Genomic DNA, 14073 nt, shown 5'->3' with positions numbered 1-14073 from the left:
ATGAGGCACATGAGGAAGATTTGTACAGACACACATTGTCGGTTAGGTTAATGAAATTACAGGTTATCGTATGCAAAACTATAATTTTGTGTTAGATACAGTAAATAAAGCTGAGGTTCTTAATGGATACCTTTCTCTCACATTGTGCAAGGCTTAACCTATAATTGGGTGATAAGAAAACTATTGTTTGCTCTATCTTTAATGTAAAAGGGAAAGTTTATTTATCATTGATTTCCTTTAATAATCTATGAATAATAAACCGTTTATTTTAACTTGGATTAGCACGGTAAACTCAATGTAAACCCTACTTTTAGTTCTAAGTCCCTTTGTGCTACAATAATTCAATCAACCTCCCCATCTTCAACAAACAATATTATATGAATCATCTAATCATCCTTTTATAGTTTCAACAATATCTAGAAAAGCTCCCAAACTCACTATTATTGGCCCATCTCTTACTCGTTTCTTGACCTAATAAATAACAAATTGTTTCCCATCAAGTTAAGTTACATTGTCTTGTTTTCATTGGTGTTTCAGGACCCCCTGCAATCACAAGGTCTTCTGCAGAGAAATTAGACCAATGGATAGCACATTTGTCTTGCAGCAGTGGGGTCCTGAGTTCAGTTGCAGCCCTGCCACTAACTGCAAGGAGTTTGTACAATGCAAAAAAGAAAGTGCAAAAAAGTCGCTCTCTTAAATACGGCGATGAAAGGGGACGCAAGTCGGGGCTGGAGTGGGTGGAGTCAGGGCACTGAGTGGGTGGGGCAGGAAGTTTGTGGGAGGATGGGGATCGGAGTGAGCTAGGCCCCTCTAGTTATGCCACTGAGGAGGCATGTAGGCATCCACCCACTTACCACCTAAATTGCACGTTATTTTGACGCACAAGTGGTGCCTGAGCAACAGGTGGTGCCTCCTGATGTCCCACATGGTTCCTTGTGGCAGATTTTCAATCCAGTATGAGAAGCAGAGAGCTAAATGAACACTATGGGGTGTGCTGTTGCGCTCTTTAGTGCTCTAGCCCTTGGATGATGTAAACAACCCCTTTTATATTCTATTCATGTCTGTGTTTCCCCACTCCAAAAAACAAAAGGCTATTGGTTAAATGGATTGTGTCATGGTATTTATGGTGTAGTTTATTTCTAAATTACACTGTTTACACTGCAAATAATTCACTCTACAATATAAAATGTAATTCCTGAACCAGCAAGTGTATTTTTTGTTGTTGTTGTAATATTGGTGTGTAGGCGCCATCTCAGGTCATTTTGCCTGGTCATGTGCTTTCAGAAAGAGCCTGCACTTTAGGATGGAACTGCTTTCTGGCAGGCTGTTGTTTCTCCTACTCCCAGTCCCAATGTAACTGCATGTGTCTCAGTGGGACCTGGATTTTACTATTGAGTGCTGTTCTTAGATCTCACCAGGCAGCTGTTATCTTGTGTTAGGGAGCTGTTATCTGGTTACCTTCCCATTGTTCTTTTGTTTGGCTGCTGGGGGGAAAGTGAGGGGGTGATATCACTCCAACTTGGAGTACAGCAGTAAAGAGTGACTGAAGTTTATCAGAGCTTATGTTTATGATTGGGGGCAGCTGGGAAATTGACAATATATTTAGCCCCATGACAGATTTCAAAATTAAATATAAAAAAATCTGTTTGCTCTTTTAAGAAATGGATTTCAGTGCAGAATTCTGCTGGAGTAGCACTATTAACTGATGCGTTTTGACAGTATCCCTTTTAGGGATGCACCGAATCCAGGATTCGGTTCGGGATTCGGCCAGGATTCGGCCTTTTTCAGCAGGATTCGGATTCGGCCGAATCCTTCTACCCGGCCGAACCGAATCTGACTCCTAATTTGCATATGCAAATTAGGGGCGGGGAGGGAAATTGCGTGACTTTTTGTCAGAGAACAAGGAAGTAAAAAATGTTTTCCCCTTCCCGCCCCTAATTTGCATATGCAAATTAGGGTTCGGATTCGGTTCGGTATTCGGCCGAATCTTTCATGAAGGATTCGGGGGTTCGGCCGAATCCAAAAAAGCGGATTCGGTGCATCCCTAATCCCTTTAAGGTCAATTGGCTCCTGATAAACTGACTCTACTTTTTAATTTCAATTGTAAGCTCCATTGGGCCAGAGCTCCTGCGATGTTGCATAATTGTGTTGGTACTATATAAATAAGAGATAATAAATAAATAATAAAAGAGTTGATGTCTACACAGTGGTGTGGTTCCCTTTCTTGGCACCCTGCGTGCTTGTGTGCGTTGTTGTAGTTTCACACTAGGAGAAGCTCAACAGCGAGGTGAGCACCAGCAACAAATGAGAGAGTGCTAAGGGCACACTTTGTAAAAGAAAGTTTTGCAATGCAGTAAATGTCCCTCTAAACAGCTGTTCATAAACCCTCTCACACCAGCTACCTCAGCTGCAGCTGTTTATAAGGCAGAGTTGTATTTTCCGTGTGAAAAATGGGAGGAATTTAACCCAAATGGGGAAACTCACAGCTGGTAGAGTCATTTAGCCAATGGCAAACTGGAAAAGGATTGGCGGAGCGGGGGGAGGGGTACCCGTTAGGGCTCATTAGGAGAAACTAATTGCCACCTTGATATTGGACTGCAAAAAAAAAAAAAACTGAGAAAGCTATGAACAAGGGGAAATTCTTTCCAGGATTTATTTTAATGGTAACGGTGGAAAAATAATGTGTTAGGAAGTGAAGGGAAAATGTAAAGGAGCAGGAGGTGGGAGAAGAGCAGTCAGAGCTCTCTTGGGGTTCAGGATTGTATTGGGGGGATATAAATTTTGTAAGCACTAATATATCCAAGAATTAACTATTTATAAGGTAGATATTTTTGGGTTAAAAGAAGAAATAGAAGTAGGACGGCAGTTGGGACTGCATTTCTGCGGGTAGGTCTCTCTCCACCAGAGAACCTAAAACCCAGGATCCACTCTCAACAAATCAAGAGTATGTGTTAATTAACTGACACGGGTCACTGCTCGAGAGGAAAAAAAAGTAGGACAATTTTGGGCACAAAAAGAAATACAGGACATTTTTGTTTCTTCTTAAAGAGGTGGTTCACTTTCAAGTTAACTTTTAGTATGTTGTATAATGGCTTATTCTCAGCAAATTTTCAATTGGCCTTCATTTATTCTTTTTTTATAGCTTTTGAATTGCTTCTTTTCTTGCAACTCTTTCTTGCTTTCAAATGGGGCTAAAAATGTATCGTTATTGCAATTTTTATTTCTCACATTTCTATTCAGGACTTCTGTTAATATTCCAGTTTCTTATTTAAATAAGTGATTGGTTGCTAGAGTATTTGGGCCCTAGCAACCATATATACTGGAGAGCTGCTGAATAAAAAGCTAAAAAAAAACACACAATAAAAAATTAAAACCGACTGTGCATTGTTTTGCATATAGCTCTCCGCATCATACTTAGGGCTCTTACACACGGCCATTTTTGCCTGCGCTCCCCTGCATTGCACTTTCTTTCATTCAGCCGCAGGGGAGCGCAGGAGTAGACACACGCAATTATTCTGAAGGATGCTTTACTCACATAGACGTATGTATGCGCCGAACGCAGGTGAAATGCAACATGCTGCGTCCCACCTGCATTTGCCGCTTACATGCGTCTGTAAGAGTACAGCCCCCTTCATATGCTGAACAGAAGAAAGCGCAATGCAGGGGAGCACAGGCAAAAACGCCCGTGAGCTCTAAAAGTTAATTTAAAGGTGAGCCACCCCTTTTAGCAAGTAATGCTTTATGATGGCAATACACTGGCTGAGCCCATACCGTATCTGACTAGTGATGGGCGAATCTGTCCCGTTTCGCTGAAAAATTAGCTAAAATGAGAAAAAAATAGTGAAACGGAGCATAATTCTCAAAGCGCATTGAAGTCAATGGGTGTCAGGGCCGGAACTAGGGGTAGACAGAGTAGGCACGTGCCTAGGGCCGACTCTATGTAGTTCTCGTGCTTTGTGCGCTTCTGCGTATGCGAGCACAAATTCGCGCATGCGCACACGCACACTAAATAGGCGCTGCGACTGTCGGGCCTGCCTAGGGCGCCTGCCCAGCATGGCCCAGCACTGATGGGTGACAACATTTTTTTTAACGCGTGACAATTTTTCTCACTCCAAATGCATTAAAGGCAATGAACGTTTATTCTTATGGCGACTTTTTGGTCCTAATGCAAAGTCAATGGGTGTTTTTTACTTATGGCGACTTTTTTTGCCATAATGCATTAAAGTCAATGTAAAGGAGTTCCTTATTCCAAGCTGACATGCACGTTATCCTTATCTGCGGATGCACCATGCACAGGCCAATATGGTGCTCCAGCAGATTACATTTTGGAACATGTCTGACAAATAGGCCAAAATCCATGGTACATACAAATAGTGTGGGAATCATACACGTACCTGAAAATCATTAGTAACAATTTTATCAGTACATTGATAGCCAACATTGATCTTTATGTTTTTTTGGCTAGCTAAACACCGTCTCACCTTTGCAAACCCTGCGGTCAGTGATGGCCCGGCTAACATCTCTATAGAAGCCCTCTTTGCAGTAATGGCAGTGGCGCCCGGCTGTGTTATGGCGACAGTTCAAGCAGACGCCTCCGCTCTTCCTCCCGGATAACTTGTAGAGTTCCATGTTGAAGCGGCAGCGCCGGGCATGCAGATTGCAGGTGCAGGCTGTAGAGAGAAGGACAGAATATAGTCAGAAAGAGACCTGAGATCCTCCACACACATCAGATCCGTGCATTATTTAGCCCTATCACTAGAAGGCTTTATAACATCACAATCGATTTCTTTTCTTATACAATCTTTTCTTCATTTTTTTCTCTTTAAGTTGATTTGTCTGAGAGCCAACCCTGTCAAAATTGTCCTCGGCAAAAAAACGTTATTTAAGTAATGTGCTTTGACTTTGGCAGAGGCATAAAAAAAAGCCAAGGTTACAGAAACACATGCTAAAAAACACAAGATGTTCTTATATAAAGGACCTATTGTAACATGTGCAGAGATTTATGGGAAATGTTCCAGATCCCGATAAAATATAAGATCTATGTGTTTCAGGAGCCAAATGGATGATTTTGCCACCTACTCTGCCCTAGACTGAGCGGCCATTGAATTCCAGCTCTCGGTTTGGAGCTGAAGTTCACCCAGCAGGCCTGGACAGGGTGGTGAATAGGGCATCTTCTAAATGGTAGATGGGCTTTAGAATATAGTAGGGTGATTACAACGTTATCCACAGGCTATGTATGCTTACCTCTCAACATTTTAGAAATAGAACAAAGGACAACAAAGGGCACAATTCCTAATTACCATGTCCATTTTACAAAATTGGGCATTGAAAGTTTGAACACATTGCTGTAGTTTTTATGTATTATAACAGTTTTGCTAATGAAGGTGAGCTTTGAGTCTAAAGGTGGCCATGGACGTAGAGATCCGCTTGTTTGGCAATATCAGCAAATGAGCAGATCTCTCCCCAATATGCCCACATTGAAGGGCCCAATGTTTGGATCCGATATGGGCGGTCAGATCGCTGGGCTGCATAGAGGCACAGATGCGGCCGCGATCCGACAGGATTTTTTAACCTGCCCGATCCAGATCGATTGGGGAAGCCCATCGGATGGCCCCACACAGGGGCTAATAAGCTGCCGACTCTGAGGCAAATTCACTAACCGGGCGAAAATTCGCCAGCGATGGCTTTGCAACACTTCGTCAGGAGTAAATTTGCCTGGACAAAGCTAATTCACGGAGATCCGAAGTTGCGCACAGGGTACCGAAAACTGGCAAAATCACGCCAGCGAAATTAAACTCAGCAGTTCGAAGTTATGCTAGCGTTGGCTAATTAGCATACGGCGTGCAGTTAAAGTACAATGGCTGTATATGCTGCAGCAAATACATTACACTACACAAGGCCAGGGAACTTTATAGAGTTGTTATAATGCCCTACACATGTGCCCACAGTATAGTTTAGGTGCCATATGTTATCAAATGTAGGGGGGAAGGAGGGTACCCCCAAAAAAATTTACGATCTTTTCAGTCTATCACCCTTGGGACTTTTTTTTTGAGGAACTCCTATCTACTCTATTGCACTTCGCCTGGTCTGAGGTGGCGAAGGCAAGTCTGGCGCAAGAGGTAACGGTCAGTAAAATCAAAAACATAGTGAATTTGCATAGTAACGCTCTTTCCCCAGACCGAAAATTTGCCTGGTGTTAGAGTGCGAAGTTGCGTCAGAGTCTATCTACTTGGCAAAATTACGCCAGCAGAATTATGCCAGCTACCGGTAGTAAATCGGAGAAGTGCCGAAATGACATCACGCTGGCGAATTTTTGCCAGCGTTAGCCATTTGGCCTTTAGTAAATTTCCCCCTCTGTCTGTCTGCACCTTTATCAGCTTATGTATGGGGGCCTTTAGTTCTCCCAAGATACCTGCTTATATTAAATTGTTACAAAAAAATCTAAGTATCTATTCTGGGCTCTCTGCCAAAAACCAATTAAGTTAGCAGGTTGAACTATCAAAATTGGGAATGTCCCGCAAAAAACGGGACAGTTTGACAATATGTATGCCTTTAAGGGTAGGACTCCACGGGCGATTTCCGTGCGATCCGAAGCGCAGGTGTCACTACGGATGCGACAGAAATAAGGTAAGTAATAGCATTGTCACAGCGTTGATCCAACACGACTGTTGGATGCAGACACAGCGTGCAGCACGGCAACACCATCCGACAATGCTATTATTACTCACCTTATACAGATCTCATCCGATGTGACGCCTGCGTTTTTGCAAACTGGGGTGCAGTAAGTAAACAACCCCTTATGTCTTCAGAGCCGAACCCTAGTTTCGGGAATGAACTCCTATTACTACAGTACACAAAAAAGGCCAAAATTAGCCAAAAAAACCCCAAACTTTTCTGTTTGACAACAGGTTTATTGGATACAAGATCCTTGATTATTTTTATACAGTTTCCATGTAAGAAGGCCCCTGGTTATAGACTCTATTACAGCCAATTAGTCAGTATATTGTTCTACACATACAACCTTAGAGACTGTATATTTATATTTCAGACTGTGCTTGACAATGGAGTCAGCTCAGTTACACTTGCAACAGCTGTGACCCTTGTTGCTATACGTTTCCAAAGAGAAGGGGAGTCAGAAGCCTCATTCTATCCACTGCGTATATATATAAAAATGTATATATATATATGTGTTTGTCTGTCAGTGTATATGTGTCAGTGTGTTTGGCACAATCCACCTGTGTTTGTGTGTACTTGTCTATGTCTGTCTGTTTGAATATCTGTTCTGCCTGTGTGACTGTGGAGAGAGGAATGTGTGCATACATATACATGTTTCCCTTTATGTGTTTATACACTGACAGAGCTGAACAAGCTGTGTGTCTGCACTAAAGTGTGTATATACTGTATACAGAGTGAGTGTGTGCCTGGAACATTCCCAGTGGCTGTGCCATGAACATTTCGGTCTTTCTGCCTTCGTTTATTTATACGATTCAGCTATTCATTTGGGAACTGATCTTGCCCCTTTTACATGCGGGATTTGTTCCTCTCTCTGTCTTAAGATGAATCACCTTTTCATTTTGGCAGTTTCAGCGTGAACAATGTGTTTTTGGGTGGGACTGAACATTCGCTTATTGAACAAAAAAAAAAAAACCCCAGAAATGACAGCCCTAATCTAAGTACGATGCTTCAGCCAAGGTGACAACATGGAAACTAGAGCACAACATTCTGCTACACAATAAGCACTGCTACAATACAACACACACACATATTTGTTTCATGTTACATTTAGGTGGAGTCCAGTTGGAGAACCGAATGGGGGGGTCAATATAATTCTTAGGTTTTGCATGTGATACCAAGCAGAACCTGTTTAACTACACTTTGCCTTCCCATTGCGTTAAAAGTGGATATGTATCCAATTACACCTGTCCAAACAGATTCTTGCTTTCTTCCCATGAATAGGATAATGTTACTACCCCTATCTTTTTTTTTTTCTCAGCCCATGTTACTGGACAGTTTCATTAAATGTATACAGGTATGGCATCCATTATCCAGAAAGTTCCAGATTATGGAAAAGCCATGTCTCATAGACTCCATTTTATCCAAATAATCCAAATATTTAAAAATGTATTTAAATATTAATTTATAAATGTTTTTAATATTAATAATAAATGTTTTTTTATGTAATAATAAAACAGTACTTTGTACTTGATCCAAACTATTAAATTAAATGAATCCTTTTCGGTAGCTGTACCAGCCTATTGGGTTTGTTTAATCTTTGTATGATTTTCTAGTAGACTTAAGGTATGAAGATCCAGATTACAGAAATATCTGTTATCCGGAAAGCCAAAGGTCCTGAGCATTCTGGATATTAATGTAATGTATCATTTAATGATGTACATATTATTTACACCAGGACATCTTTCCAGATCCAGATCTTTTATCTTTTATCATTATGTGTAACCTTGCGCTTATAGTGCACACTATAAACCATGAGCAGGAAATGTTGTATGCAAACTCATAAATGAAGGGATGTAAAATGGGGGTTCTACTGTAAATATATATATATATATATATATATATCTATCTATCTATCTATCTATCTATCTATCTATCTATATATCTATATATATATATATATATATATATATATATATATATATATACACATAGATATATATATAGATATATATACTGTATACAGAGATGTCAACCCACCATTTTTTGGGGATGTGAGGGTTCTAGTCAGGCTTCATTACAAACTGTCATACCAATAGTTATGCCCACAACTCTGCCCAGGGAGAGTGGGCTTATTCTGCAGGACACTGGGAACTGGGAGTCAAAAAAATAGGTAACGTTTGGGAGAGTAGACCAGGGCTATCATCAGGAATCATGGGGCCCCATACTATTAGCAGGGCCTTCCCCTCAGAGTCTTTAATATATCATCCCATTAGTCAGTTTGTCCCTTTCAACTAGTAGAATGGAGTCCCATTAATGTAGGTTCATGTCCCTGATCCACTCCAGCCACACCTATTATGCTGAAACCAATTTAAAAAACTCCCCATCAAGCCCACTCCTTCTGTACACTCTTGCTTTTCTTAGGGGCCCACCCTACACAGGCCCTGACTGGAGTACCCCCTGATAGCTGCCTTTAAGTTGACATGTCTACACGCTACAAAAGCACCAGAGAATCTCCGTAGTGGGACTAGGCTTTTCTCATTCCCATCATAAGGCTATACAACCAATGTCGAACTGGGGTATTCAGGGCCCAACATGGTCATCGCTTCAAAGCCCCAACTCTCCATATGCTGAGGCCCTCCATCCCCATAAAGATCCTCTGCCTCCCCACCGTGGCCTCTGCAAACTGATCTCCCACAGCCCCAATGTTTTCTCCCATTGCTCAGCTGGCATAGCTTGACCCTGTATTATACTTACTACAACTAAAGTCAGATGGGCCCTCAATATCAGAAGTTCTAGTGGCCCCTAAGGGGGCCAGTTTGACAATGGAGTCAGTCAGCTCAGTTACACTTGCAACAGCTGTGACCCTTGTCCAAAAAGAAAGGGAGTTGGCAAGAAAGCATAAGGGTTAAATAATTCTTGCCCTTTACATGAAGATTACTGGCTTATTTGCAAAATCTGGGCATGTGTATAAAAATGCAATTAGCAGGGCTGCACTAATTTAAAACTTCAATACCATTAAATGAAACAGGATCAATGTGCAATTACCATAGCCCTAATGATTGCATATTTCTGATGGTCTGTTCTCCCTAACTCTGCATAGGGGACCCATTAGTATCCGTTAAAAATAGCTTTTCCCTACAATTATAGAATAAAGAGCGCAGGCGAAACCTTTTTCTAATTCCTTAATGTGCTTTTTAGAAACATGGGTCTCGCAAACGCTCGCTGTGATTTATGCTTTTCATAACAACAGGGGAGAGCGCTCTTCCTGGCCAGAGAATTGAAAATATAGAAGTGCACGTTGGGATTGCAGAACTGATTTAAGACTTTGACTTAAGTCATAAGAAAGAAAATGAATGAACTATTTTTTCCGGATAATAAATCACAGTGGCTTCACTCGCTAGGGGTAAAAAAAAAAAAAAAATATATATATATATATATATATATATAAATATATATATATATATATATATATATATATATATATATATATATATATATATATATATATATATATCTGTGTGAATAAAACCTTGGTTTTAAAAAAAAGTGAATTAAATAGCATCATTGAATGTAATGTTGGTGTTAGAATACAAATGAATTTACTGATATCATCAAAGTGGGATTTTTTCCACCAAACTCCGGAATATTTTATGTGCCTGCAATAAGTGTTAGGCCTATGTCCTGACTTTTCCTTGGAAAAGTGACTTTGACAAATTGCTGGGCGTCACAACCCATTAAAATAAATGGAAATCACAAGTTTCTTATACTGTGTTGTGACTATCTCGCCCCTACAAAAGACAAGTAGTCTTTTTATGAGACTGCAGAATACTAGAAATATGAATTTCATTGCCTTCCCTGGGTGTTTCATCACATTGTTATATTATGTAAGTTTGAATAGTTTTGTTTAACCCCTTACAAGTCAAGTGCCACACTGCAGATTATTTTTGAAAATATTGTGTTCAATTTAGGGATGCACCAAATCCACTATTTTGGATTCAGCGAACCCCTGAATCCTTCACAAAAGATTCGGCTGAATCCTAATTTTTTACTTCCTTTTTTTGTGACCAAAAGTCACGCGATTTCCCTCCCCGCCCCTAATTTTCATATGTAAATTTGGTTCGGCTGGGCAGAAGGATTTGGCCGAATCAGCATCATGCCAAATCCCGAACTGAATCCTGGATTCGGTGAATCCCTAGTTTAATTTCCTTTTCAGTTACTGGACAAGCAGTCGGCCGGCGGTTTTTAAATCTGACCTTTTGTGCAATCCTGCATCTGTAACAAGGATTTATTAATTTGAGATAGTGTTTATTCCATGATTGGAGTTTTATGTTGTGTAAAAAAATTGATCACAATTATTTTCGGATCTCTCGTTTTTCTAGATTCATCAATTAAAAATAACCCTTAAAACCTGAATTTAAAAACTGGGCAACTTCTGTAAAAGTCGATAGAACGGTATTTTCGAATTTCAAGCTATTTTTGAGTTTTTCAAAAAATGTTTACGTTTTGCGGATTCATTGAAAATGAATAGTAGAATGCTGTTCATGTGATCACGTTTTTACGATTTAAGTTAAATGGGTTGTGTACCTTTGAGTTAACTTTTAGGGACTGATTCACTAAGGGTCGAATATCGAGGGTTAATTAACCCTCGATATTCGACTGTTAATTGAAATCCTTCGACTTCGAATATCGAAGTCGAAGGATTTAGCGCAGATATTACGATCGTACGATCGAAGGATTATTCCTTCGATCAAACGATAAAATCCTTCGATTCGAAGGATTTAAATCCAACGATCGAAGGAATATCCTTCAATCAAAAAAAGTTATCCAAGCCTATGGGGACCTTCCCCATAGGCTAACATTGACTTTGGTAGCTTTTAGATGGCGAACTAGGGGGTCGAAGTTTTTTTTAAAGAGACAGTACTTCGACTAACGAATGGTCGAATAGTCGAACGATTTTTACTTCGAATCCTTCGATTCGAAGTCGTAGTCGAAGGTCGAAGTAGCCCATTCGATGGTCGAAGTAGCCCAAACAAAACATCGAAATTCGAAGTTTATTTACTTCGAATCCTTCACTCGAAGTTAATGAATCGGCCCCTTAGTATGATGTAGAGAGAGATATTCTGAGATTATCTGCAATTGGTTTTCATTTTTTATTATTTGTGTTTTTTGAGTTATTTTGCTTTTTATTCAGCGGCTCTCCAGTTTGCAATTTCAGCAATATGGTTGCTGGGGTCCAAATCACCCTAGAAACCATGCATTGATTTGAATTAGGGACTGGAACATGAATAGTTGAGGGTCTGAATAGAAAGGTGAGTAATAAAAAGTACCCGGAGACTGTTTAGCGACCAATATCGACAGTGGAAGACCGTTTGCGAATTTTATCGTTTGCGCCAATGCGCAGTGAATGTAATAAAACTTCTCACTGAAAAAGTCGTTATGTTTGCTCCAAACGATTACGACACCTTCCAGCACTTCTTAAGAGTGCGCAATTAAAATTCGCAATGCGCAATTAAAATTCGCAGGGCAATAACAGTTTAAGGAACAATATTACATTTTGAGATGTGGATTTTTATTCTTATTGGTGCGAATAGCTTTTTTCTTTGCGACTTTAATTACATTCCCCCCTTAATGTTAACTTACAGGTGAACCAGCCCTTTAATTCATTTTTTTCTAATGTCACAGTAGTAAAATGTTGAAATATACAAACACTAGAATGTAAGGTAAAAAATCACCCACCAATAACAATAAGTTTATTCCTGAATACCATGACATTTTGAAAAAGTATTAGTGATGAACGAATCTTCCCCATTTCACGGATAAAAAATTGTTGAGATGTCAAAGCTTAGTTTAAAAATTGCATTGAAGTCAATGGATCTTTTTTTCTCATGACAAATGTCATGAAAAAAAACACATGAGGACATTTTTTCCTTTTGCGAAACATAAATCAGGCATAAAAATGCGCTCATATCTGATAAATATCTTTCTATCAAAGCTGGGATAAGGCAAAACTTTTTATCTGAAAGACTGAAACATAGCTTAAGGGGCACATTTACTTAGCTCGAGTGAAGGAATAGAATAAAAAATACTTCGAATTTCGAAGTATTTTTTTGGCTACTTCGACCATCGAATTGGCTACTTTGACCTTCGACTACGACTTTGAATCGAGCGATTCGAACTAAAAATCGTTCGACTATTCGACCATTCGATAGTCGAAGTACTGTCTCTTTAAAAAAAATTCGACCACCTACTTCGCCACCTAAAACCTACCGAGCATCAATTTTAGCCTATGGGGAAGGTCCCCTAGGCTTTCTAGCCAATTTTTGATAGAAGGAAAATCGTTTGATCGATGGATTAAAATCCTTCGATTCGTTCGAATAGCGCTAAATCCTTCAACTTCGATATTCGAAGTTGAAGGATTTAACTTCGACGGTCGAATATCGAAGGTTAATTAACCCTCGATATTCGACCCTAAGTAAATGTGCCCCTACGCGTTGTGAAGGTGATACCTTAAGGGTGGTGACACACGCTAAGATTCCGGGGAGATTAGTCGCCCAGCGACAAATCTCCTCTTCTTCAGGTGTATAACATCCCCGAAATGCTAGAATTTAAATCGCCTCATAAGGAAACTTTGGGCGTCAACGGAAAACAAAGCAATCGGAGTGCCATCCCGCCGGCGATTTACATTCTAGCCAACGGGAAGGCATTTCTGGGAGATCAGTCGCCCGAAGAAGTGGAGATTTGTCGCTGGGCGACTAATCTCCCCGGAATCTTACCATGTCACCACCCTTATTGGCTAAAAAAGATGATAATCACTGCAAACTTTCAAAACATTTCAGTTGCTTTTTCAAACCTGATTATCACATCACTAGTCTTAAGTGCCCGTAACAGTAAGCTGACCCCCCAAAATCCGTCTTTTTTTTGAAAGTACTCAAATCTAAACTGGCTAAAGATGTTTTTCTACTTCAAAGTGCCAAACTGCAAATCTAATGTGAATTTGTGTTTGACCCCCATGGCTTTAGACAGAAAGCCATAGACGTCATAAAAATACATTTCATGAACAGTTTTTTTTACCCAATATGTATATGATTACCAAAGAATGTGGACCCATTGGGAGGCCCACAGAGCAGAGTAAACCATCAGGAATTCTCAGATGGTTTTTTTTTGCCAGTCCAGTTGCATTACGGTTTTTTTTGTCAATAGGGTATTTTTAAACAATATTCAGATAAAAACCCAGATTAAAGTGATACAAACATATTCTAGATTTATGCAGTAGGGTGTCTGTACGACTTTAGAAACCTCTTTACTACTAATTATACTTTTAAGATGAAACCCAAGCCTTCTCCTAGACTCCCTGGAACATCCATGTACACAGTAGGGGGCATTTATCGATTCCCCAGA

At 40.0% G+C, this 14073-nt stretch overlaps 1 protein-coding gene across 2 annotated transcripts in view; it reads right to left on the bottom strand.

The window, feature by feature from the left end:
* The window catches only part of ntn3.S (netrin 3 S homeolog), an 82117-nt gene that overhangs the window by 33197 nt on the left and 34847 nt on the right, over positions 1–14073 (bottom strand). For both annotated transcript variants that reach the window (XR_001933440.2, XM_018239222.2), the window contains exon 3: positions 4482–4670. Coding sequence is in view for 1 of the 2 variants with exons in the window: in XM_018239222.2 (XP_018094711.1) it covers positions 4482–4670 (189 nt within the window). In the remaining variant the exon portion in view is untranslated. The remainder of the gene's footprint in view (positions 1–4481; positions 4671–14073) is intronic.

Source organism: Xenopus laevis, chromosome 9_10S (assembly GCF_017654675.1).
Source record: "Xenopus laevis strain J_2021 chromosome 9_10S, Xenopus_laevis_v10.1, whole genome shotgun sequence".
NCBI classification, from domain to species: domain Eukaryota; kingdom Metazoa; phylum Chordata; class Amphibia; order Anura; family Pipidae; genus Xenopus; species Xenopus laevis.
This window is presented reverse-complemented; position numbering and strand designations above follow the sequence as displayed.